This window comes from Podarcis melisellensis (assembly GCF_964234715.1).
Source record: "Podarcis melisellensis genome assembly, chromosome: 7".
NCBI classification, from domain to species: domain Eukaryota; kingdom Metazoa; phylum Chordata; class Lepidosauria; order Squamata; family Lacertidae; genus Podarcis; species Podarcis melisellensis.
Window position 1 is genome coordinate 7,629,473 of NC_138539.1, and position 26,964 is coordinate 7,656,436.

General features: G+C 41.7%; 4 protein-coding genes across 5 annotated transcripts; all 4 read right to left on the reverse strand.

Moving 5' to 3' along the window:
* Positions 1–786: 786 nt before the first annotated feature.
* On the reverse strand, positions 787–2,644 carry LOC309374119 (mas-related G-protein coupled receptor member H-like). Its single transcript, XM_081918969.1, has 2 exons — positions 2,608–2,644; positions 787–2,372 (listed from the first exon to the last, which is right to left on the reverse strand). The coding sequence occupies exon 2, from the start codon at positions 2,316–2,318 to the stop codon at positions 1,332–1,334; it is 987 nt and encodes a 328-aa protein (XP_081775095.1). The 5' UTR covers positions 2,319–2,372; positions 2,608–2,644; the 3' UTR covers positions 787–1,331.
* Positions 2,645–7,172: 4,528 nt separating this feature from the next.
* Positions 7,173–8,750, reverse strand: LOC309374113 (mas-related G-protein coupled receptor member H-like; the record flags this gene model as incomplete). Of its 2 annotated transcripts, none has more annotated exons than XM_081918960.1 (2): positions 8,675–8,750; positions 7,173–8,219 (listed from the first exon to the last, which is right to left on the reverse strand). In XM_081918960.1, the coding sequence occupies exon 2, from the start codon at positions 8,178–8,180 to the stop codon at positions 7,173–7,175; it is 1,008 nt and encodes a 335-aa protein (XP_081775086.1). In that variant the 5' UTR covers positions 8,181–8,219; positions 8,675–8,750. The 2 variants fall into 2 exon arrangements, 1 of the variants encoding a protein (XP_081775086.1); XR_014170354.1 differs by lacking the exon at positions 7,173–8,219 and adding an exon at positions 8,439–8,556.
* A 7,355-nt stretch (positions 8,751–16,105) lies between these two features.
* Positions 16,106–17,914, reverse strand: LOC309374111 (mas-related G-protein coupled receptor member H-like). The gene is given in 4 exon segments (XM_081918958.1): positions 16,106–16,698; positions 16,701–17,318; positions 17,559–17,700; positions 17,819–17,914. Coding segments are annotated over 2 exon segments (1,011 nt in total). The 5' UTR covers positions 17,280–17,318; positions 17,559–17,700; positions 17,819–17,914; the 3' UTR covers positions 16,106–16,266.
* Positions 17,915–21,911: 3,997 nt separating this feature from the next.
* Positions 21,912–26,182, reverse strand: LOC309374117 (proto-oncogene Mas-like). The gene is made up of 2 exons (XM_081918966.1): positions 25,832–26,182; positions 21,912–23,401 (listed from the first exon to the last, which is right to left on the reverse strand). The coding sequence occupies exon 2, from the start codon at positions 23,353–23,355 to the stop codon at positions 22,363–22,365; it is 993 nt and encodes a 330-aa protein (XP_081775092.1). The 5' UTR covers positions 23,356–23,401; positions 25,832–26,182; the 3' UTR covers positions 21,912–22,362.
* Positions 26,183–26,964: the final 782 nt, after the last annotated feature.

Genomic DNA, 26,964 nt, shown 5'->3' on the forward strand with positions numbered 1-26,964 from the left:
CTTTTAAAAAAGATTTTCAGAATGGTTTTTATTTATGTGTAGAGTACAGGACAACAACAAGAGAAAGCAAATCTAAAAAGAAACAAAAGCAGGGCAAAAAAAGATAATACTATGCATTGTAATGTATATGTCAGCAGTTAATACAAGTCCTTGCCTCAATATGGAATCATTCTTTGCTTGTTTATTGAACACAAATATAGACTGACTTTCAGGAAGCCAACTCTTCAGATAGCATTGTGCAAGTACACAATGACAACCATGAAAAATACAAAACAGGTGGGTTTTTTATATTATAAAATAGGCATCCAAAATTCCTGCTAGTCATTAAAAATATATGTCTAAAGAGTGATAGATGAAGCTGAAACACACAATGAATTGTTTGTATTTGTGTGTGTGTGTGTGTGTGTGTGTGTGTGTGATCTTCAGGAAAGGCTTAAATCTCTAAAAGAATGGAACTTGCCTGTTATTGCAGAGAATGGAATTCAGGAACTCCTGGAATCTTACACTCAAAGAATTGTGGAGTTAGAAGGGGTATCCAGGGGCATCTCGTCCAACCACGAGCTTGTTTAATCATACATGGAATTAAATTCTACAAATGTGCCCTATTTGTATAATAATAATAATAATAATAATAATAATAATAATAATAATAGTAATAATAATTTATTAATACCCCGTCCATCTGGCTGGGCTTCCCCAGCCATTCTGAGTGGCATCCAAAAAAATATTAAAATACTTTGTACATCAAACATTAAAAGCTTCCCTAAACAGGGCTGCCTTCAGATGTCTTCTAATGGTCTGGTAGTTGTTGTTCTCTTTGACATCTGGTGGGAGTGCATTCCACAGGGAGGGAGCCACTACCAAGAAGGCCCTCTGCCTGGTTCTGCCTATGATTGCTGACAGGCACCTAAGTAGAGTCTGTGAAGTGAATCATACGGTGCAGGTGGTCTCACAGGAGTGAAGGCAGTCCTTGAAATACCCAAGTTTCAAATCAGCAAGGTTTAAAGGTCACCATCAGAACTTCCAAGTAGACTTTGGTTTGCTGTAGAAAGTGGTGCAGCTGGTACAGTATAGTTAAATGGTGGGAAGCCCCGTTCAGCCAAAGGGCTTAATATCTTCATAGGCAACAATTCAGGGGCTGTATACAATAGGTGAGTGGGGCACAGAAGAAAGATTGAGACAACAAAAGACATGACTCCTCCCTTTGTAAAGTAGGATACATTTCAGCTATACAAACCTCAATATTTTCAACAAAACCTCAGCCTCTTTTTCTGGTAAGCAATAGTCATCAGTGCAGTGCAAGGACACATTAAAGCCAGACCAAAGAACTCTTAGGAAAGGTTCCTAAGTGGGTTCGAACAAGGAGGGTCCACTTCCTGTCCGTCATTCTCCTCCTCATTCAAAACCCGCTGGAGGATGACCAGTAGACTCTCCCTAGATTGACCTCCCTTCTTCCTCCCAACCAGAAAATAGAGGAAGGGGTTCACGCAGCTGTTGAGGGAGGCACACAAAAAGGCATAATGGAATAGACCAGGAATATTCAAGCCCACGATGGATACAGCAAGAAGAAGGGCATTGAGTGGGAAAGCAAGCACGAGGAAGAAGAGGAGTGTAAGTAAAATAATCGTTAAAAGTCTTCCCCGCTTTCGTGGGTGTGATTTAAAACAGACTTTGATGAAAAGGATGACAGTTGAAATTGTCATAAGAGGGAGGCAAAGCAGTCCAGTCAAGAGAAATTGAAAAAATATTGTGAGGAAATAAAGATAGGTGTTATCTGATATAAGGGGAGATGTTTCTGTGATAATGTAGAGGACTATGGAGAGCAGACAGGAGAGGACCCATATGAGGGCACACCCAGTGCTGGACAAATGGGTCGGCCGGACACACCGATGCCAAATAGGGAAGAGGACAGACAAACATCTGTCAATGCTGATGGCTGTCAGAAGAAGTTGGCCAGTGTTGTATGTGAAGGATAGGAGACATACAACAATAATATAAAGAACATCATCAGGAAACCTAGTAAAAGCATAGATCTCTAAGCTCAGGAGGAATGCAAAGTCAGCAACAGCCAAATTAAGGATGTAGGTGGTGAATGGTTTCCTCCTAATGTGGAAAACAAGAAGCCAGATGACAGTTCCATTCCCCAAAAATCCCACACAGCATGTAACTAAAATGAAGACATTTAGTATAAATACTACAAATGGGTTGTAATGGGAATCTCCTTGGCCATTAGATGAGCTATTGTAAGTGTCATTATACTCTTTATATGTCACAGCAACCGCAGCAGATTGCAAAGTCCAATTGGTATTTATTTCCATGTTGAATGACGGCGTGTGGAATCCTTGTCACCTCTTCTGGAGCAGAAGTTTCCTCTAGGAAATGGAAAATATCATAAAGATGTCTGACTCAGTTGGAATTCTGTGCAAAACCCAGAATTGTGGGATCCAGGAACCCATTGAACAACACATAACTCCACAACATCTGTCTATCAAGCCAAAGGTCATATATGTGCACTTCTCTGCAATATAAATGAATCCCCCACATGGGCCACACCCCTCTGGATTTTTTCTCTTTGAGGTTTTTTTGGACTTTAGTGAGTTAGTTTACCTGGAAACTTGGTTTGATTGGTGCCAAGAGAAGGAATGAATGAGGGTGTGCCGGAGGTTCTGAAGGAGAGGTCAGGCAGTAACATCACATTGTTTCTTATTACATATAACTCAGTTTTCTTTTTGTTGTTCAGTTCCTAGGCTTCTCCCTAAAATAGAGCAAGCATAGAAAAAAAAATTGGGATGAGAAAAGATGTGAGTCCTGCACATTGTATCTCTTTTTTGTCCTCTTGTGTTTTTCACCCAACGTTACAACCCTTGACCTGACCCAGTTTATTCTGCTACATCTGCTAACACTCAAAGGACTCAATGATTATGGATCTAATGTTCTCTCCCTCCCTCTGTCCCTCTGAACAAAACAATTGCCCTATACTTGCGAGAGCAGAGGTTTTTTTGGCCCGAACGTTTCTCCAATTATTATTATTATTAAAGTCCTGATTATTATTATTAAAGTTGAAATTGTCATAAGCGGGAGGCAAAGCAGTCCAGTCAAGACATATTGGCCTGTTTCTGATAACCAATATGGAAAAGTGTAATAGTTTTCAAGAATGTAGAGGATTACGCAGAGCAGACAGGAGAGGACCCATATGAGGGCACACACAGTGGTGGACAAATGGGTCGGCCGGACACACCGATGCCAAATAGGGAAGAGGACAGACACACACCTGGAGGTGCTGGGAATCAACAATCTGCAAGCACTGCAGCTACGGCCTTTCCTATGAATGTTTCACCCAACCTTGTGACTAACTGCAGATCAGCAGTCTTCAGAAATGGTGAGTACAAGAGAACAAGGACACAACATCTTGCACTGGAATGGCAGGTCCTAAGGACTTAAGAGACAGAAAATATGGTCCCACTCATGCCCCTGGGGAAAATCATAAATCTTACCAGTTTCACTCAAAGGTGCAAAATGGTCCCTCCTGTTCTTCGACTGGGTTTAATTTGATTCTCTGCCTCATAGGGCAAGAAGATGCTCTTTAATTGGATATGAGATCATTATCAGTTCACCAAGGAGGAGGAGACTATTGTCATATATGTCCCAGAAGGCTACAGTCATGAAGACTAGGTTTGTAATTGGTTCTGGACGAAGCAGCTCATGTCTCACGTACTTCTTTATCTGTACCAGACAAATGGAACAAATCAAGACCTCATCCCCAGATTTCTAATCAAGGCTGTCTAAGCAAGATAACAACTTCTGGCTTTTTAACGGCCAAAAGCAGTTGTCCCTATGTGCCTTTTATTGGGTGGGGGAGGTGTCTATTGGTGAGGAGACATGATTACCTAGGGTGGGAGGGAAGGTTGCTCTTGAGTAGGCCAACTAGGTGGAGGGGGCGCAAGGAGTCAGAGCCATTTGCCCATGGAAGGGAGCTGATCCACCAGGTCATCCGTCATGCCCACCTTCATTAGCAGGCAATTCCATAGTAACCAATGTAATGTTTATTTCTTTTCACTTATTTCATAAAATTTCAATTAAAAAAAACACACACCCCAAAGCAGTTCAAAAGAATGAACAGAAAAATCAAGAAAAATAACAACCATACTTTGGTTGAATAGATGCTAAGCTTTGCTATGATATATTCTTCTTACGGTAATATTATTTGAACTCCGTCATGCCCACCTTCATTAGCAGGCAATTCCATGGTAACCAATGTAATGTTTATTTCTTTTCACTTATTTCCTAAAATTTATATACTGCTTGATTGTAAAAAAAAAAAAAAGAATAAACAGAAACATCAAGAAAAATCACAACCATACTTTGAAACATGCAAAAGTTATAATACTGAAGCAGGTTGAATAGATGCTAAGCTTTGTTATGATACCGTATATTGTGTTTAAGGTAATATTATTTGAACTCCAGTTAACATTAATATCTACAGTAGAACCTCGGGTTAAGCACTTAATTCGTTCCGGAGGGCCATTCTTAACCTGAAATTGTTCTTAACCTGAGGTACCACTTTAGCTAATGGGGCCTCCCGCTGCCGCCGCCATGTGATTTCTGTTCTCATCCTGAAGCAAAGTTCTTAATCGAGGTTCTATTTCTGGGTTACAGGAGTCTGTAACCTGAAGTGTCTGTAACCTGAAGCTTCTTTAACCCGAGGTACCACTGCATTTAATATATATATGAAGCAATTGGATGTGGTCATTATGAGTTTTGGAGCAAGGTGTCAGCACTATGATGATGTTGACACACAGCTCTCCTTTCCCATAACCTATGAATTGGGAAAGACTGTGAAAACTTTGAACCAGTGTCTTGATGCAGTAGTGGTCTGGATGAGGGCTGATCAACTGTGTTTGAATTGGAGGACAATGGGGGCTCTTTGGGTGGGGAGGGGTTCCCCATGTTTTGGAAACTGGCAAGTTCCATGTTCCGAGTGGGATTGCAATCCCCTTTGAAGGAGCCAGTGTGAAGTTTGGGGGCACTTCTGGATTCATCTATTGGGTGGGGAAAGTGACTATTGGTGGGGAGACATGATTGCCTGCGGTAGAGTGGGGAGTTGCTCTTGAGTACCCCAGTATGTGGAGGGGGACAAGGAGTCAGGGCCATTTGCTGTGACATGTGGAAGCGAGCTGATCCACCTGGTCACCCATCTCTCCACTTTAATGATGATAATAATAATAATAATAATAATAATAATAATAATAATAATAATACCACAGCCACTCTGGGTGGCACCCAATAGAATACTACTACTACTAATAAAAATAATTATAATAAAATGTCAAGCTATCAAACATTAAAAACTTCCCTGAACAGGGCTGCCTTCAGTTGTCTTCTAACAGTCAGATACTCATATATTTCCTTGACATATGATCGGAGGGCATTCCACAGGGCAGGCGCCACTACACAGAAGGCCCTCTGCCTGGTTCCCTGTAACCTCACTTCTGGCAGTGAGGGAATTGCCAGAAGGCCCTCGGAGTAGGGCCTCATTGTCTGGGCTGAGCAATGGGGATGGAGATGATCTTTCAGGTAATTAGCAGTGGTTAAAATACTGAAGCAGATAAAATATATGCTAAGCTTATTTACATAATATGTTGTGATTACGATCATATTATTTGAACTCCAGTTTAAATTAATATCTATATGAAGCCATTGGATGAGGTCATTAGGAGTTTTGGAGCAAGGTATCCACAGTGTGATATGATGTTAACACACAACTCTCCTTTCCATAACATATGAATCGGAAGAGACTGTGAAAGCTTTGAACCAGTGTATAGATGCAGTAGTGGTCTAGATGAGTGTTGATCGTGTTTGAATTCTAGGAAGATGGAGCTCTTTGGGTGGGTGGTCCCCATGTTTTGGAAATTGGCAAGTTCCCTTTTCTGAGTGTTGTTGCACTCCATTTGAAGGAGCGAGTGTAAAGTTTGGTAGTACTTTGGGTACATCTCTGTCACTAGATGACTTCTCAGATGTCCTCTGTGTCCACTATTCACAACTCTGGATCATATTTTGGTTGACGCTTGTGCCAGTACATTTGCAAGTGATGAGACTTGAAAACAATGCTCGTACTTAAAATGAGAAGTGTTTATTTAACACAGCTACTGTAAAGGTCTGCAAATGGGTAACAGTTACTATATAAGGAAATTTCCAATGGCATGAGTGCCATACATCTGAGGCATAATGTTCTTGTACCTATCACTTCAAAGTGTTGGGCAAGCTCCATTGACTCAGGGACGCAGATTAGTTAATCAAACATTAAAAACTTCCCTGAACAGGGCTGCCTGTAGTCATTTCTTGCAGGTACATTAACAATGCAATCCAAACCCAAGATTTGCCGAGATTACAGAGTCTAAAATTTCATTTCATTCATTTTACCCCCCCCCCCATCTTCCCATATGAATACCCATGCCCAAAGTGGCTTACAACAACAAAACAGGGATGAATTTCAAACAAACCATACAAAAGCAATTTCATAATAACAAAACAACAACAACATAGTGATAATATCATGATAACATGGGAAAACAAATATATAATAACATAAAATAAAGCACATGTCAATACTATAACAAGGTCACCTAAACAGCATGTAGCCTCCAACATCAAAAATAAAAAGGGACCTTCCCAATAACTCTCTCATTCAAGGGTATTTGTTTGACTACGTTGAGACTAAGAGTGGATAAGCAATCTTCAGATTTCTTGATCACAAGACAAGAGCAGCCTGCTGGGATGGCAGGTGCTAAGGACTTGTGGGGGGGGGATGTGATACCAGTTGTGTTCAAAGGAGAATGTCTAATTTTTTCTATTCTCATTCCAGGTTGTACAGATGATTCCACCCGATCTTTTTCTTGTCTATTTCAGCTTGTGCAATATAGGTGTACAGTGTGGAGCATTTTGAGCTGTAGGGCTTTATATCTCCAAGGGCAACATTTCAGGGGCTGTATACCATGGGGGGGGGGAGGACACAGAAGAAAAATTGGGAGGAGAAGAAACATGACTCATCCCTTTGTAGAGTAGGATACATTTCAACTACACAAACCTCAAAATTTCCACAAAACCCAACCCTCTTTTTCTGGTAAGCAAGAGTCATTAATGCAGTCCAAGGATATAAAACAGCCAAAGAGCTCTTACGAAAGGTTCCTAAGTGGGACAGAACCAGGAGGGTTCATTTCCTGTCTGTCATTCTCCTCCTCATTCAAAACCTGCTGGAGGATGACCACTAGGTTGTCCCTAGATTGACCTCTCTTCTTCCTCCCAACCAGAAAATAAAGCAAGGGGTTCACACTGCTGTTGAGGGAGGCACACAAAAAGCCATAACGGACTGGAATGGGAATTTTCAGGAGTAAAATTAATCTACAGAAAAGAATGGCATTGAGTGGGAAAGCAAGCATGAGGAAGAAGATGAGTGTAAGTAAAATAACAATTAAAAGCCTTCCCCGCTTTCGTGGGTGTGATTTAAAACAGACTTTGATGAAAAGAATCACAGTTGAAATTGTCATAAGTGGGAGACAAAGCAGTCCAGTCAAGAGAAATTGAAAATTTGCTGTGAGGATATAATGATAGATGTTATCTGGTGTAAGGGGAAATGTTCTTGTGATAATGTAGAGGACTGTGGAGAGCAGACAGGAGAGGACCCATATGAGGGCACACACAGTGGTGGACAAATGTGTCGGCCGGACACACCGATGCCAAATAGGGAAGAGGACAGACACACATCTGTCAATGCTAATGGCTGTCAGAAGAAGTTGGCCAGTGTTGTATGTGATGGTTAAGAGACGATTAGCAATAATATAAAGAACATAACCAAAGTGAGTAAACCTAATAAAAGCATGGAACTCTAGGCTCAGGAGCAATGCAAAGTCAGCAACAGCCAAATTGAGGATGTAGGTGGTGAACGGTTTCCTCCTAATGTGGAAACCAAGAAGCCAGATGACAGTTCCATTCCCCAAAAATCCCACAAAGCAGATAACTAAAATAAAGCCATATATTATAGATACTTCATATTCCTTATATTTGAAATTTCCTTGATCATCAGATGAGCTATTATAAGTGCCATTGTACTCCTTATATGTCACAGCATCTGCAGCAGATTGCAAAGTCCCATTAATTTGTCTTTCCATGCTGAATGACTGCATGTGGAAATGTTGTCTCCTCTTCTGGGGCAGAAGTTTCCTCTAGGAAATGGAAAATATCACAATGATGTTTGACTCAGCTGGAATTCTGTGCAAAACCCAGAACTGTGAGAGCCAGGGGCCCATTGAACAACACATAAACCTACAACATCTGTCTATCAAGCCAAAAGTCATATATGTGCAATATATCTGCAATATAACTGAATCCCCCACATGGGCCACACCCCTCTGGATTTTTTCTCATTGAGTTTTGATTGGTGCCAAGAGACGAAGTCAGTACAGCATTCCCTGGTCTTCTGACAGTATTGTCTGATATGTAATTTCTCTCCAAAATTGGGGTTCAGTCATATTTCTTTTGCTATGGCCAAGCTCATCATTCCTGCTTAGGAAGAGATATCAGTACGGATGAAGGAGATGGGCTGAGACAGAATGAGAAAGACACCACCTTGTTTAGCGAAAGATTGATATAAAGTTTTATAGCAGTGAATTTCACTTACCTACTGAACATTCATCCAGGTGGGTGGGACTATCTTCCAGTGCAATAAGATCAGGCTAGGAATGAATGAGGGTGTGCAGGAGGTTCTGAAAGAGAAGTCGGCAGAAATGTCACATTTTTTTCTTATTAAGTATAACTCAGTTTTCCTTTTGTTGTTCAGTTCCTAGGATTCTCCCCCAAATAGAGCAAGCTTTCTGATATATCTATATCGGCTCCCCCCAACCAAGGAGGCTGTTTTTGATGGATGGGAAGCAAATACGTGGGGGGGGGCAGCTGTTTACCCAAATAGTAGTAGCACCTTTAAGAAGCAAACATACTTGATAAATAAACAAATGAACAGATACCCCTGGTGGTGGTGATTCAGAAGATTTATATTATTCTCCCCTCCAAATGCCCCAGTCATTTTCCTAGTGCAAGGCAACTGAGCATTAGCACTTTGGCTGTTGCTTTAGCTGCAGTTGAAAGCTGGTGGCATCACACCTTCCTGGCTTTCAGCCTGGACCTAATGCAGGCAGCTGTTCACATCTACATCCCCTTCCTCCACAGTAGACTCATACACAACATGCTGGGAAGACTTAGCAGTCCTCCTTGCCTACCAGATTCTCCTCTCCTGTAGTCCTGGGGTGATGGGGAAATTTACAAGAACTGGCAAGATACCCAAGTAACTAGTGTGGAGAATTCTGATGATGGGGTAGGGATGTAACTAACCTTCACTTGTAATGACCAAGAGTAAGGAAAGTGCTCTACTGGTATTCTGAGAGTTGACTCAATGAGTTTCTTATAGAAAAGGGAGAAACGAACTCTTCAGGGGGATAACTATTGTTCTATAGCTTCACACTAACTATTGTTCTGTAGCTTCACCAGTGGCTTGAATTAATTAATTTTATAATGAATGATTTTAGAATGTTGTTTATGCTGTACTTTTGTACTGTTTTATTGTTGCTAGCCGCCCTGAGCCCGGCTTCGGCTGGGGAGGGCAGGATATAAATAAAATTTATTATTATTATTATTATTATTATTATTATTATTATTATTATTATTATTATTATTATTTAGTCACTCACAGAACAGAGGAAGGAATTCAAGAATTAAAGAGAGTGTATATGTTTATATATTAAGCAGAATCCCATCATTGTGTTTGCTTCTAGGAACATGGATATCTGCTCCCTTCATATTGCTTTAATAAGACCAACTTTCCCAAGAATTCACTGATCAATCAGAGGTGAATTGACTGCGCTGGACCTGGATCACTTGAAATGACCCAGTCTATTCTGTGTACTTGTTAAAATACATTACAGTATAGATTAAGTACTTAATTTGTTCCCGAGGTCCGTTCTTAACCTGAAACTGTTCTTAACCTGAAACACCACTTTAGCTAATGGGGTCCCCTGCTGCTGCCGCCCCACCGGAGCACGATTTCTGTTCTCATCCTGAAGCAAAGTTCTTAACCCAAGGTACTATTTCTGGGTTAGCAGAGTCTGTAACCTAAAGAATATGTAACCTGAAGCGTTTGTAACCCGAGGTACCACTGTAATCTCATTGTGTCTGGATATCATGTTTGTTCTCTCCCTTGGCAAAACCTCAGGAAGTCACCTTATACTAAGTTAGACTATTGGTCTATCAAGATCAGGACTTGTCAAACAGACTCTCAGTGCCACTCTGTAGCATTTTTAAAAGTGGTCTTTTCAACCCTACCTGGAGGTGCCGGGAATCAACCTTCTGCAAGCACCGCAGCTATGGCCTTTCCTGTGAATGTTTCACCCAACCTTCTGACTAACTGCAGATCAGCAGTCTTCAGAAATGGTGAGTACAAGAGAACAAGGACACAACAACTTGCACTGGAATGGCAGGTCCATGCACTTAAGAGAAAAAAATATGGTCCCACTCATGCCCCAGGGGAAAATGATAAATCTTACCAGTCTCACTCAAAGGTGCAAAACGATCCCTCCTGTTCTTCGACTGGGTTTAATTTGATTCTCTGCCTCATAGGGCAAGAAGATGCTCTTTAATTGGATATGAGATCATTATCAGTTCACCAAGGAGGAGGAGACTATTGTCATATATGTCCCAAAAGGCTACAGTCCTGAAGACTAGGTTTGTAATTGGTTCTGGACGAAGCAGCTCATGTCTCACGTACTTCTTTATTTGTACCAGACAAATGGGATAAATCAAGACCTCAACCCCAAATTTCTAATTAAGGCTGTCTAAGCAAGATAGCAACTTCCTGGCCTTTCAACGGCCAAAAGCATTTGTCCTTATGTGCCTTTTATTGGGTGGGGGAGGTGTCTATTGGTGGGGAGACATGACTACCTAGGGTGGGAGGGAAGGTTGCTCTTGAGTAGGCCAACTAGGTGGAGGGTGGGCAAGGAGTCAGAGCCATTTGCCCATGGAAGGGAGCTGATCCACCAGGTCATCCGTCATGCCCACCTTCGTTAGCAGGCACTTCCATGGTAACCAATGTAATGTTTATTTCTTTTCACTTATTTCCTAAAATTTATATACTGCTTGATTGTAAAAAAAAAAAGAATAAACAGAAACATCAAGAAAAATCACAACCATACTTAGAAACATGAAAAAGTTAAAATACTGAAGCAGGTTGAATAGATGCTAAGCTTTGTTATGATACCGTATATTGTGTTTAAGGTAATATTATTTGAACTCCAGTTAACATTAATATCTAAAGTAGTACCTCGGATTAAGAACTTAATTTGTTTCGGAGGGCTGTTCTTAACCTGAAACTGTTCTTAACCTGAAGCACCACTTTAGCTAATGGGGCCTCCTGCTGCCGCCGCCATGCGATTTCTGTTCCTATTCTGAAGCAAAGTTCTTAACCTGAGGTACTATTTCTGGGTTACTGGAGTCTGTAACCTGAAGTGTCTGTAACCTGAAGCTTCTTTAACCCGAGGTACCACTGCATTTAACATATATATGAAGCCATTGGATGTGGTCATTATGAGTTTAGGAGCAAGGTGTCAGCACTATGATGATGTTGACACATAGCTCTACTTTCCCATAACATATGAATTGGGAAAGACTCTGAAAAATTTGAACCAGTGTGTTGATGCAGTAGTGGTCTGGATGAGGGCTGATCAACTGTGTTTGAATTTGAGGACAATGAGGGTTCTTTGGGTGGGGAGGGGTTCCCCATGTTTTGGAAATTGGCAAGTTCCCTGTTCCAAGTGGGATTGCGATCCCCTTTGAAGGAGCCAGTGTGAAGTTTGGGGGTAGTTCTGGATTCATCTGTGTCACTAGATGCTCAGATGTCCCCTGTCTCCTCCATTCAGAATGCTGGGTTGTATTTTAGTTGACACTTGCACCAGGACATTTGCAAGTGATGAGACGTGAAAGCAAAGTTTGGATTTAAAATGTGTCAGGCTTATTTAACACAGTTAAAGTTCTGCCAATGGGTAACAGTTATTATATAAAGGAATTCCCAACAGCATGAGCTCCTATACATCTGAGGAATAATGTTGTTGTACCTATCACTTCAAAGTGTTGGGCAAGCTCCAGAGTAGTTTATTCCCTGCTCATAGTCATTCCTTGGAGGTATATTAACAGTGCAATCCAAACCCAAGATCTGCCAGGATTAATGAGTTTATAATTTCTTTCCATTCATTTTGTTCTTCCCCATTTTCACACACAAAAACCCATGCCCAAAATGTCTTACAAAAAAAGAAAGAAGAAGGGATACAGTAAAACACACACACACACACACATACACTACAAGAAAGCATTTTCCCCGCATGTGTCTTTTATTGGGTGGGGAAAGTGACTATTGGTGGGGAGACATGATTGCCTGCGGTAGAGTGGGGGGTTGCTCTTGAGTACCCCAGTATGTGGAGGGGGACAAGGAGTCAGGGCCATTTGCTGTGACATGTGGAAGCGAGCTGACCCACCTGGTCACCCATCTCTCCACTTTAATGATGATGATGATAATAATAATAATAATAATAATAATAATAATAATACCGCAGCCACTCTGGGTGGCACCCAATAGAATGCTACTACTACTAATAAAAATAATTATAATAAAATGTCAAGCTATCAAACATTAAAAACTTCCCTGAACAGGGCTGCCTTCAGTTGTCTTCTAGCAGTCAGATACTCATATATTTCCTTGACATATGATCGGAGGGCATTCCACAGGGCAGGCGCCACTACACAGAAGGCCCTCTGACTGGTTCCCTGTAACCTCACTTCTGGCAGTGAGGGAATTCCCAGATGGCCCTTGGAGTAGGACCTCAGTGTCTGGGCTGAATGATGGGGATGGAGACGCTCTTTCAGGTAATTAGCAGCGGTTAAAATACTTAAGCAGATCAAATATATGCTAAGCTTCTTTACATGATATATTGTCCTTACGATAATATTATTTGAACTCCAGTTAACATTATTTTCTATTTAATATCTATATGAAGCCATTGGATGTGGTCATTAGGAGTTTTGGAGCAAGTTATCCACAGTGTGATATGATGTTAACACACAATTCTCCTTTTCCATGACATATGAATTGGGAGAAGCTGTGAAAGCTTTGAACCAGTGTATAGATGCAGCAGTGGTCTGGATGAGGGTTGATCAACTATGTTTGAATAGATGGAGTAGTGATCTGGATGAGGGTTGATCAACTATGTTTGAATTCTAGGAAGATGGGGCTCTTTGGATGGGTGGTCCCCATGTTTTAGAAATTGGCAAGTTCCCTTTTCTGAGTGGGGTTACACTCCCTTTGAAGAGGCGAGTGTAAGGTTTGGGGGTACTTTGGGTACATCTCTGTCACTAGATGTTCAGATGTCCTCTGTGTCCACCGTTCACAACCCTGGATCATATTTTGGTTGACGCTTGCACCAGGACACTTGCAAGTGATGAGATGTGAAAACAATGCTTGAACTTAAAATGAGAAATGTTTATTTAACACAGCTACTGTAAAGGTCTGCAAATGGGTAACAGTTACTATATAAAGAAATTCCCAACGGCATGACTTCCGATACATCTGAGGCATAATGTTGTTGTACCTATCAATTCAAAGTGTTGGGCAAGCTCCATTGACTCAGGGACCCAGAGTAGTTAATTCCCTGCAGCTGTTTACCCAAGTAGTAGCAGCACCTTTAAGAAGCAAACATACTTTATAGATAAACAAACGAACAGATACCCCTGGTGGTGGTGATTCTGAAGATTTATATTATTCTCCCCTCCAAATGCCCCAGCCAATTTCCTAGTGCAATGAAACTGTAGCCTCATACACAGCATGTTCAGAAGACTTAGCAGTCCTCCTTGCATACCAGGTTCCCTACTTCTGTTGTCCTGAGGTTGATGGGAAAATTTCCAAGAGCAGTCAAGAAAACTAAGTAGCTAATGTGAAGACCTCTGGTGATGGGGTAGGGATGTAATTAGCCTTCACTTGTAAGGACCAAGAGTAAGGAAAGTGCTCCACTGACATTCTGAGGGTTGACTCAATGAGTGACTTATAGAAAGGGGAGAAACAAACTCTTCAGTGGGATAACTATTGTTCTGTAGCTTCACGCTAAGGGTTTAGTCACTCACAAAACAGAGAAAGGAATTCAAGAATTCAAGAGAGTGTATATGTTTATATATTAAGTGGAATCCCATCATTGTGTTTGCTTCTAGGAACATGGCTATCTGCTCCCTTCGTATTGCCTTAATAAGACTTAATAAGACTTTACTGATCAATCATAGGTGAATTGCCTGCACTGGACTTGGATCACTTGAAATGACCCAGTCTATTCTGTGTACCTGTTAAAATACATTAATCTCATTTTGACTGGATACAATGTTTGTTCTCTGCCTTGGCAAAACCTCAGGAAGTCACCTTATACTGAGTCAGACTATTGGTCTATCAAGATCTGGACTTGTCAAACAGATTCTCAGTGCCACTCTGTAGCATTTTAAAAAGTGGTCTTTTCAATCCTACCTGGAGGTGCTTTGAATCAATCTTCTGCAAGCACTGCAGCTATGGCCTTTCCTGTGAATGTTTCACCCAACCTTGTGATTAACTGCAGTTCAGCAGTCTTCAGAGATGGTGGGTGCAAGAGAACAAGACACAGCATCTTGCACTGGAATGGTAGGTCCTAAGGACTTAAGAGACAGAAAATGTGGCCACACTCATGCCCCAGGAGAAAATGTAAAATCTTACCAGTCTCACTCAAAGATGAAAAACGGTCCCTCCTGTTCTGCATCTGGGTTTAATTTGATTCTCTGCCTCATAAGACAAGAGGATGCTCTTTAATAGGATATGAAGATAATTATCACTTCTCCATGGAGGAGACTATTGTCATTTATGTCCCAGAAGGCTACAGTCATGAAGACTAGGTTTGTAATTGGTTCTGGAGGAAGCAGGTCATATCTCACGTACTTCTTTATCTGTACTAGACAAATGGAATAAATCAAGACTTCATCCCCAGATTTCTAATCAAGGCTGTCTAAGCAAGATAACAACTTCCTGGCCTTTTAACGGCCAAAAGCATTTGTCCCTATGTGCCTTTTATTGGGTGGGAGAAGTGTCTATTGGTTGGGAGGCATGATTACCAAGGGCGGTAGGTTACGCAAACTAGATAGAGGGGGCAAGCATTCAGAGTCACATTTTCTGTGACTTGTGGAAGGGACCTGATACACCAGGTCATCCGTCATGCCCCCTTCATTAGCAGGCAATTCCATGTAACCAATGTAATGTTTATTTCTTTTCACTTATTTCATAAAATTTATACACTGCTTGATTGGAAAAAGGGGGGAACCCCCAAAGCATCTTACAAAAGAATGAACAGAAAAATCAAGAAAAACCACAACCATACTTTAAAACATGCAAAAGTTAAAATACTGAAATAGATTGAATAGAAGCTAAGCTTTGCTATGATATATTGTGCTTACGGTAATATATATTTGAACTCCAAGTAATATTAATATCTACAGTAGGGATGCATTTCAAACAAACCATACAAAAACAATTTCATAATAACAAAAAACAACAATGTAGTTATAATATCATGATAACATGGGAAAAGATATAATAACATAAAATAAACCACGTCAATACTATAACAAGGTCACCTAAACAACATAAAAAATAACAAGGGAGATTCCCAGTAACACTCTCAACCAAGGGTATATTTTTTTACAAACTTGAGATTATCGTTGGATGAACAATCTTCATATTTCTTGAGCACAAGACAAGAGCAGCCTGCTGCAATGGGGAGGTGCTAAAGACTTGTGGAAAGAAATGTGGCACCAGTTGTGTCCCAAAGAAGAACGCACAATTATTTTCTCTTTTCAGTCCAAGTGTTACAGATGATTCCAGCTGATCTTTTTCTTGTCTATTTCAGCTTGTGCAATATAGGTGCACAGTGTGGAGCATTTTGAGCTGTAGGGCTTTATATCTCCATGGCCAACATTTCAGGTGCTGTATACCATGCGTGGGGAGGACACAGAAGAAAAATTGGGAGAAGAAAAAGCATGACTCCTGCCTTTGTAGAGTAGGATACATTTCAACTACACAAACCTCAAAATTGTCAGCAAAACCCAATCCTCTTTTTCTGGTGAGCAGGAGTCATCAATGCAGTCCAAGGACATAATTCAGCCAAAGGATTCTTATGAAAGGTTCCTAAGTGGGATCGAACAAGGAGGGTCCATTTTCTGTCTGTCATTCTCCTCCTCATTCAAAACTCGCTGTAGGATGACCAGTAGACTCTCCCTAGACTGACCTCCCTTCTTCCTCCCAACCAGAAAATAAAGCAAGGGGTTCACACAGCTGTTGAGGGAGGCACACAAATAGGCATAATGGGATGGAATGGGAATATTCAGGCCTACAATCAATTCACTGAGATGAATGGCATTGAGTGGGAAAGCGGGCATGAGGAAGAAGAGGAGTGTAAGTAAAATAACTATTAAAAGCCTTCCCCGCTTTCGTGGGTGTGATTTAAAACAGACTTTGATGAAAAGGATCACAGTTGAAATTGTTACGATTGGGAGGCAAGGCAGTCCAGTCAAGAGAAATTGAAAATATATTGAAAATATATTGGGAGGAAATAAAGATAGATGTTATCTGATATAAGGGGAGATGCTACTGTGATAATGTAGAGGACTATGGAGAGCAGACAGGAGAGGACCCATATGAGGGTACACACAGTGGTGGACAAATGGGTTGGCCGGACACACCGATGCCAAATAGGGAAGAGGACAGACACACATCTGTCAATGCTGATGGCTGTCAGAAGAAGTTGGCCAGTGTTGTGTGTGAAGGAGAAGAGACAAAAAGCAATACTATCAAGAACATAATCAGGAAAGCTAATAAAAGTACAGATCTGTAGGCTCAGGAGGAATGTAAAGTCAGCAACAGCCAAATTAAGGATGTAGGTGGTGAACGGTTTCCTCCTAATGTGGAAACCAAGAAGCCAGATGACAGTTCCATTCCCCAAAAAACCCACACAGCAGATAACTAAAATAAAGCCATATATTATAGATGCTTCATATTCCTTATTTTGGAAATTTCCTTGGTCATTATATGAGCTATTATAAGTGCCATTGTACTCTTTATATGTCACAGCATCCGCAGTAGATTGCAAAGTCCCATTAATTTGTCTTTCCATGCTGAATGACTGCATGTAGAAATGTTGTCTCCTCTTCTGGAGCAGAAGTTTCCTCTAGGAAATGGAAAGTACCACAAATAAGATTGACTCAGGTGGAATTCTGTGCAAACCCCAGAAATGTGAGACCCAGGAACCCATTGAACAGCATATAAACCCACAACATTTGTCTATCAAGTCAAAAGTCATATATGTGCAATTCTCTGCAATATAACTGAATCCCCCACATGGGCCACACCCCTCTGGATTTTTTCTCATTTAGCTTTTTTTTTTTTGGACTTTAGTGAGTTAGTTTACCTGGAGACTTGGTTTGATTGGTGCCAAGAGAGGAAGTCAGCACAGCATTTCCTGGTCTTCTGGCATTATTGTCTGATATGTAATGTCTCTCCAAAATTGGGGTTCAGTCATATTTCTTTTGCTATGGCCAAGCTCATCATTCCTGCTTAGAAAGAGATATCAGTAAGGATGAAGGAGATGGACTGAGACAGAATGAGAAAGATGCCACCCTATTTAGGGAAAGATTGATATAAAGTTTTATAGCAGTGAATTTCACTTACCTACTGAACATTCATCCAGCTGGGTGGGACTATCTTCCAATGCAATAAGACCAGGCTAGGAATGAATGAGTGTGTGCAGGAGGTTCTCAAAGAGAAGTCAGGCAGTAATGTCACATTTTTTCTTATTACGTATAACTCAATTTTCTTTTTGTTGTTCAGTTCCTATGATTCTCCCAAAAAAAGAGCAAGCTTTCTGATATGTCTATATTGGCTCCCCCCTAGCCAAGGAGGCTGGTTTTGATGGATGGGAACCACACACAGATACCCCTGGTGGTGGTGATTCAGAAGATTTATAATACTCTCTCCTCCAAATGCCCCAGCCATTTTCCTAGTGCAAGGCAACTGAGCATTAGCATTTGGGCTGTTGCTTTAGCTGCAATTGAGAGCTGGTGGCATCACACCTTCCTGGCTTTGAGCCTGACCCTAATCCAGGCAGCTGTTTACATCTACACCCCCTTCCTCCACAGTAGCCTCATACACAACATGCTGGGAAGACTTAGCTGTCCTCCTTGCCTACCAGGTTCTCTTCTTCTATAGTCCTGAGGTTGATGAGGAAATTTCCAAGAGCTGGTAAGAAACCCAAGCAGCTAATGTGAAGACCTCTGGTGATGGGGTGGGGATGTGATTAGCCTTCACTTGTAAGGACCAAGACTATGGAAAGTGCTCCACTGACATTCTGAGTGTTGACTCAAAGAGTGACTTTTAGAAAGGGGAGAAACAAACTCTTCAGTGGGATAATTATTGTTTTGTAGCTTCACGCTAAGGGTTTAGTCACTCACAGAACAGAGAAAGAAATTCAAGAGAGTGTATATGTTTATATATTAAGCGGAATCCCATCATTGTGTTTGCTTCTAGGAACATTGATATCTGCTCCCTTTGTATTGCCTTAATAAGACCAACTTTCCCAAGACTTCACTGATCAATCAGATGTGAATTTCCTGCACTGGACTTGGATCACTTGAAATGACCCAGCCTATTCTACGTACCAGTTAAAATACATTATTCTCCTTGTGTCTGGATACAATGTTTGTTCTCTCCCTTGGCAAAACCTCAGGTAGTGACCTTATACTGAGTCAGACTATTGGTCTATCAAGATCAGGACTTGTCAAACAGACTCTCTGTACCACTCTGTAGCATTTTAAAAAGTGGTCTTTCCAACCCTACCTTGAGGTGCTTTGAATCAACAGCCTTTCCTATGAATGTTTCACCCAACCTTGCGATTAAGTGCAGATCAGCAGTCTTCAGAGATGGTGAGTGCAAGAGAACAAGACACAGCAACTTGCACTGGAATGGTAGGTCCTAAAGACTTAAGAGACAGAAAATGTGGCCACACTCATGCCCCAGGAGAAAATGTAAAATCTTACCAATCTCACTCAAAGATGAAAAATGGTCCCTCCTGTTCTGCATCTGGGTTTAATTTGATTCTCTGCCTCATAAGACAAGAGGATGCTCTTTAATAGGATATGAAGATAATTATCACTTTTCCATGGAGGAGGAGACTATTGTCATTTATGTCCCAGAAGGCTACAGTCATGAAGACTAGGTTTGTAATTGGTTCTGGAGGAAGCAGGTCATATCTCACATACTCCTTTATCTGTACCAGACAAATGGAATAAATCAAGACCTCATCCTCACATTTCTAATCAAGGCTGTCTAAGCAAGATAACAACTTCCTGGCCTTTTAACGGCCAAAAGCATTTGTCCCTATTTGCCTTTTATTGGGTGGGGGAGGTGTCTATTGGTGGGGAGACATGATTACCAAGGGCAGTAGGTTACACAAATTAGGTGGAGGGGGCAAGCATTCAGAGTCATTTCCTGTGACTCGTGGAAAGGAGCAGATCCACCATGTCATCCTTCTCCTCCCCACCTTCATTAGCAGGCAATTCCAGGGTAACCCCCTGACTCTCACTCTAACTGTCACAACCACCGTGTTCGACTTTTTCTGCCTCTCTCTGACCCTCACTCCCTCTATGGTAAACCCCTGGGCTGAGCCTCAAAACCAGGTAGGTTCTGCCTCTGAGCTTTCTCATTGGTCAATCGACATTAACCATTTCCATCCCCCTATACAAACATAACCACAAGGAATGGGCAAATGCCACCTCAATGTCACATTTATTTCTTTTCATTGATTTCATAAAATTTATACACTGCTTGATTGCAAAAAAGAAAGAAAAAACACTCCAGAGCAGCTTACAAATGAATAAACAGAAAAATCAAGAACAATCACAACCATACTTTAAAACATGCAAAAGTTAAAATACTGAAGCAGATATGTTAAGCTTCTTTCCATGTTATATTGTACTTGCAGTATTATCATTTGAACTCCAGTTAACTTTAATATCTACTTAATATCAATATAAAGCCATTGGATGTGGCCATTAGGAGTTTTGGAGCAAGGCATCAGCAGTGTAATGATGCTGACACGCAGCTTTCCCTTTCCATAACATAGGAATTGGGAGAGGCTGTGAAAGCTTTGAACCTGTGTCTGGATGCAGCAGTGGTCTGGATGAGGGCTGAATTCTATGAAGATGGGGGCTCTTTGTGTTGGTGGTTCCTGTGTTTTAGAAATTGGCAAGTTCCCTGTTCTGAGTGGGGTTGCACTCTCTTTGAAGGAGCAAGTGTGAAGTTTGGCGGTACTTCTGGATACATCTTTGTCACTAGATGCTCAGGTGCCTTCTGTGACTAGGAGCACCTTTTCCAGCTATGGCAATTCCTGGACAGGGATAGCCTGACCACTGCAAGAGCATATATTGGTAACCTCGTGGTTAGATTACTGTGATGTGCTTGATGTGGAGCTGCTCTTGGGTCTGGTTTGGAAGTTCCAGCAGATGCAGAATGCTGCTGCCAGATTGCTGATGGGAGCTTCTCGTTGAGAACATGTGAAGCCATTATTAAAACAGCTGTTCTGGCTGCCCCTGAGCTGGGTTCAAGATTCTTGTATTGATTTACACAGCCCTGAACAACTTGGCTCTAGGATACCTCAGGGATCACCTGAACCCTTATATTCCAGCTTGAGGAATTAGACCATTTGAATGAGTATCTTTGGTCTTTCTCTCTGCTGTTGAGGTTCATTTGACAACAAAAAGAATTTAATCCTGGTCCTGTGGAACACACTGCTGATAGAAATTTGGTAGCCACTTTCTGTGTCAACTTTTAAGTTCTTGCTGATAACTTTTCTGTTCCACCAGGCCTATACAAGCAATTAAAGTACTTCCTCCACAATGGTCTATTGATATTTGTGGTTGTTGTTGTTTAAAAATGCCTTTTAATATCCATACGGTCAGGAGGTCCTACACATGAGTAGGAGTCTGGCAGAGACACATGCCTGACTGGCATGTTCTCTCCCTCCTGCCCATTCCTTTGGGAGATTCAAAAGCTTTCTCCAGTCTGAACACCACAGCGACTGATACCAAGATGCATCAGCACACTTCAGGATCAGCAGCATAAAGGCCATCAGTGTTCAGACTCAGTAGTGCAGCCATTTGGCTAAACTACTTTTATTTACATATATATATACTCGGAGCATTGTAACTCAGCTCCTTCCTCTTCAGCATCAGACTGCAAAGAAAGAGAACAAGGGACAAAAACCCTACTTCATGGAAACACATTAATAAAAAAACCCCTGTCTTTGTCACTTCCCACAATGTGGAATAAAACATACACCGTCATGTGATAAAAACAATCCCATGACTACAACACAGGGAGTGAATCCTAACACATACTGCTATTGGCATGTTCTATTACCTCTTTATTATTATTTTTAATATTGTTACAGTGGTACCTCAGGTTAAGAACTTAATTCTTTCTGGAGGTCGTTCTTAACCTGAAACTGTTCTTAACTTGAGGTACCACTTTACTTAAAGGGGCCTCACGCTGCCGCCGCACCGCCAACACCACCACTGTATTTTTAGTTATTTTATTTTTAGTAGTTTTATTTTTATTATTTTTATTATTTTTATTATTAGTTGGAGTATTTTCAAAGAGTTATCTGATGTATTTTCAAAGGTTTGGGAGCTATGTGTGTGTGTGTATATATTATATATATATATATATACACACACACACACACACACACACACACACACATTGTGTATGTGTGTGTGTGTATATATATATATGTCCACTATGCAAAGAACCTATTTTCTACATATTTTAGAATCTCCTTATAGACGATTGAAGTGGCATGATTTCCCCCCCCTATTACATCTCTTAAGGAAATATTTTAAGTTGATTTCTTTTTTTTAATGCCCTTCAGTCCAGGAGACTTTTACTATACCCCTGAAATGACAACAAAATAATAGGAAATCACTTCAAAATAAGCAAAGAGCAATAAGAAAGTGAAGCAAACACCAAGTACTAAAAGCATCACATATCAGCAGTTGAAGAAATGAGATGAGGGTTCATCTCTGTTCCTCCCCAGGCATATACAATTAACAGTGAAAAGCAGCAGGTTTACAAAAAAAAAAAAAAAAGAGGGCTAAAAGGAACATAGATTGTCATAGCAAGAGGTGTAATTGTGGAGCTCTCTGGTTATTTTGAACGTATCACACCTGGGTCTGGATTGGGACATTATAGGCCTCCTCTCTACAGCCTTCCTCCTCCTTGAAAAGCCTCTGGAGTATGACTTTCATGCTCTCCCTAGATTGACCGCTCTTTCTCCTCCCAACCAGGAAATAAATCAGTGGCTTAATGCTGCTGTTTAGGCAGCAGCATAAGGCCCCAATGTGTAGTGCATTACGAAATGTAAGATGGGGGAAAGAAAATATTAAATAAAGGAAAGTAAATGGGAAAGCAAACAAGATGGAAAAGAGGAGCACCATCAGGATGGCTATTAAAACATTTCCTTGCTGCCTCTGCTGTGATCTCAAGCAAAGTTTGATGAAGAGGATCAGAGTGGAGACAGTGATAAGCGGGAGGCAAAACACAGCACTCACCAGCAACTCGTACCAATCAAAAGCTACTCCAAAGTCTACAGTGTCATTAAGGATGTTCACGAGAGTGAGCAGGAAAGCAAGGCTCCATATGATGGCGCACACAATGATGGACAGGTTGGGTGGCCGGCGACATCGATGCCAAATGGGGAAGGTGACAGAAACACAGCTGTCGATGCTGATGGCTGTCAGCAGAAATTGACCGATGAGGTTCGTGGAGAAAAAGCAATGGGCACTTATGATCACTAAATAGTAAACATCGAAATTGGCAAGAGGCGAATGAGAATTATCGAGGAAGGCAATTATCCTCCAAGGAACTGAGCCTAGGAGGACCCCAAGGTCAGCAACAGCCAAATTCAGGATATAGGTTGCGAAAGCAGTCCTTTTCATGCAAAATCCTAGAATCCAGATGACAGTTCCATTCCCTAAAAGTCCAAGGACGCTAATGAGGAAAATGCAGACAAGGATAATAATAATCGTTACATCATATGATGGTATTTCGTCAACATAATCAGTATAGTCTGGGAGCTCAGTTGCATTGTGTACTCTATTATATTCCTCTTCAGCACCCAAAGGGATTGGAGAGTGCAGACCATTATTGGCCATGATGTTCAATCTCTTCTCTTTCAGCTACTTCTTGCAGAGTCACCGACTGAGAAAAATAGAGAAAAAAGTGAAGTTTATGTTATAAAGCTGAAAAATATTGCACTGCTTCCTGCAGTTGGTTATAAATCTCTCTTTTTTGTTCTCATTGTCAATTGAAAGGGGAGAGATCACTGTGGAGCGCTGAGATCTCGCTTCAGTGACGTTACTTTCTTAGGGAGCAACTCTTTGGACTAGAAGCGGTCATAAATCAAGCAGGTTCAAATTCAGCTGGAATAAAGTTACGTCAGATTCAAACCCTGCCCATCAGCTGTGCTGCTTCTGCTCTGTCTGAGCCTTTAAGAACATATTCTAAGCTGAGTTACCCAGTTACATGACTGAGCTGAATGGGCTTGGGATCCAGCATAAATCCCCCCTCTTTGGCCCCTTCCTGAGAACAACCCCAGAACATGCCTTTTCTAGGACTTACATAGGATTCAGTCCAAGCAGCCTCAGCTCAGCTGGCTGAGTGCCACATGAACAAGAGAGATCATACAGTGAGATAAAACATTGTATCTCTTCTTTGTCCTCTTTTGGTTCTCACCCAATGTTACAACCCTTGACCTGACCCAGTTTATTCTGCAACATCTGCTAACACTCAAAGGACTCAATAATTCTGGATCTAATGTTCTCTCCCTCCATCTGTCCCTCTGAACAAAACAATGGCCCTATACTGCGCCGGAGCAGAGCTTTTTCGGGCCAGAACTTTTCTCTAATAATAATAATAATAATAATAATAATAATAATAATAATAATAATACAGTGGTACCTCAGGTTAAGTACTTAATTTGTTCTGGAGGTCCGTACTTAACCTGAAACGGTTCTTAACCTGAAGCACCACTTTAGCTAATGGGGCCTCCTGCTGCTGCACCGCCACCGGAGCCCGATTTCTGTTCTCATCCTGAAGCAAAGTTCTTAACCTGAAGCACTATTTCTGGGTTAGCGGAGTCTGTAACCTGAAGTGTATGTAACCTGAAGCGTATGTAACCTGAGGTACCACTGTACTGAGTGTTTCCTTGCTTGGCCAATCATGAGTGGGCAAGGGAACAGCCCATCAGGACCCAGCACTCCTCCTTTTTGCCACGTTCGTCATCATCACCCAAGCTCAGGGCTCCTCTGCAAAGTCTGGGGGCTTGCATCGCAGCGCCAACGGAGTGGGGCCATTTGATGCTGCCGCTCCCTCCTCCTTCGTCCATGTTGCTCCCAGGTGGCAGTTTCACTTGGAGGTGTACCACAGGTGAAACTGCTGCCACTCCTGAGTCCCTCTGCCACCTGGAAGCTGCCCTGTTTGTACTCGCCAGCTGGAGAGGCAGGGCAGCTCCGTGGACTGGCAGAACTGACGGACGGGGTCAGGGAGGCTTGGGGGGGGCTCTTTGGGCTCTGGGGTGAGTCATTTCAGGGTGCTCCCCATTATACGTGATTTTGCGCATGCGCAGGGGCTTGTAATGGTACTCCCTTGTAAATGGGGAGCCATCTGTACTACAATGGGGCTTACTCCAGATTAAATTGTGTTAGGATTACATCCTTAGACAAGGAGGCAGGCTTTATGTTTGGAGGTGCCAGAACAAAGTTATCTGCAATACAATTAGTCATTTAGGTTTAATTACTTGATGGGGGGCAGCTGCTCCCTACACCCCCCTGGCTACACCCATGCTTAGACATGAATAGAAACTTCCTTCTAGCATCTCAAAACTTGTGGTTCTAATGTTTTAGTTTTCAAAGTACTGTACCATCAAGTCCCACATTCGGTACTTCCTTCACGTCCACGAAGGATTGTGATCGTGTCTTATTTCTCCCCCCTGAGGATTCAAAGATAGAAGGAGACTCCGTCAAGCACGTATCAGTTGTCTTCTGGTGGTTCCAGAAAGTTTCACTTCCGTAGAGAAGAAGAAGAGTTTGGATTTGATATCCCGCCTTTCACTCCCTTTAAGGAGTCTCAAAGCGGCTAACAATCTCCTTTCCCTTCCTCCCCCACAACAAACACTCTGTGAGGTGAGTGGGGCTGAGAGACTTCAGAGAAGTGTGACTAGCCCAAGGTCACCCAGTAGCTGCATGTGCAGGAGCGGAGACGCGAATCCAGTTCCCCAGATTATGAATCTACCGCTCTTAACCACTACACCACACTGGCTGAGATAGCAATTTAAAAATAAATAAAGTCTAATTCCACATCTTTAATTGCATTCTTTATCTCTGTTAAATGATAATTATATATCATTTAATCATCAAATATGTATAATTGCTTTTCACGTTTCTGTCCTTAACTAACACATTTTATCTAATAGCTACAGCTAAATAAACATATCAGACACCTTCAGGGATTAGGGGATGAGAGCTCTTTAGAATACATTCGTTGTCCCATTGTTACTTCCTACTGCAGAGGAGGTTTGGACTAACGCTCTTAACCACTGCACCACCACGTAACGACAATCATTCGTCTTACCTGTAGGAGAAAAAGCAGCGAAGATCCTCCAGTCCCAATTGAACTACGTTACTTCCAGCACTGAGAGATACACTTGCAGCCAGATCAGAAACTTGTTATCCAAAAGGAGCCTTGGGGAGCAAATAAAAGGAAAGCCAAACCCAGCAGGGTATTTGAGGATGGGGTTAAAAACCTTCCTCCATCCTACTTCCCAGAGATATGAGGACACTCTCTTGAAAAACCGATACCGACCGAGTCAGGAAATGAAAGACGGGGCAAATGAAATAGTTCAAACTCCGCAAATTTCACAGTAGTAACAGCAGCAACCGGGACAGAGTGACGCGACCCCATTGCTCTCAGAGTGAGGCTAATTTTGGAAGGAAGATACTAAGTTTGGCAGGCAAATGGGAAGGGACGTGAGGAGGCGGTGCCTCTGGGAAGGGTCTGCAGCGTGAATGAAGGGTGTGTGTGAAACGATTTAGAGTGGAAGCTGGAAGGGACCTTGTGGGTAAGGAAGAAAGCCTGAAGAGAAGAGGGCGCTTGGAGGGACCTCAGGGATTGTTGCAAATTCTAGATAACCCTAAACGCCCTTTCTAAGAAGTGAGTCTATTGAGCGCAGACTTCCTTTGCAGTGAACAAGTCATAGGGTTGCACAGAGAGAGATCCCAGGACAGGTCGAATATCCCAAAGGAGAGTGGTGAGGGTTTGTCACTGGAAATGGAATGGGGAAGGAACTAGCAGGTGAGGAAGAAAGAGAAAAGGAGAGAGAGTTTTTTAATAAAATAAAATAAAAATAAATTCTAATTTATTGTGGGAATAGTCAATTTCTATGCAGTCCGCAGCAAAGCAGTTCAGGGACATTGTCTGTAACCTTTTCACTGCAAAGAGTCTAGCTTCTAAACGTGAAGGATTTAGCTTTGTTACCTTTGCTCTGAGCACCTTCTTGGTTGGAGGAAGCAAAGGAGGAACCAGTTTGGGGAATCTCGGTTTGCATGGAGAAGATCCCAGGTGTCATTCTTGGCATCTGCAAGTAGGGCTAGGAAAGTCCCTGTCTGCAATTTTGCTGGTAAGACTGTTTCTCCCAAACCTCATCTGCCTGTCACACACATGATATCATATGTGATATCAACTCTGGGGCATGTAAAGAATACATG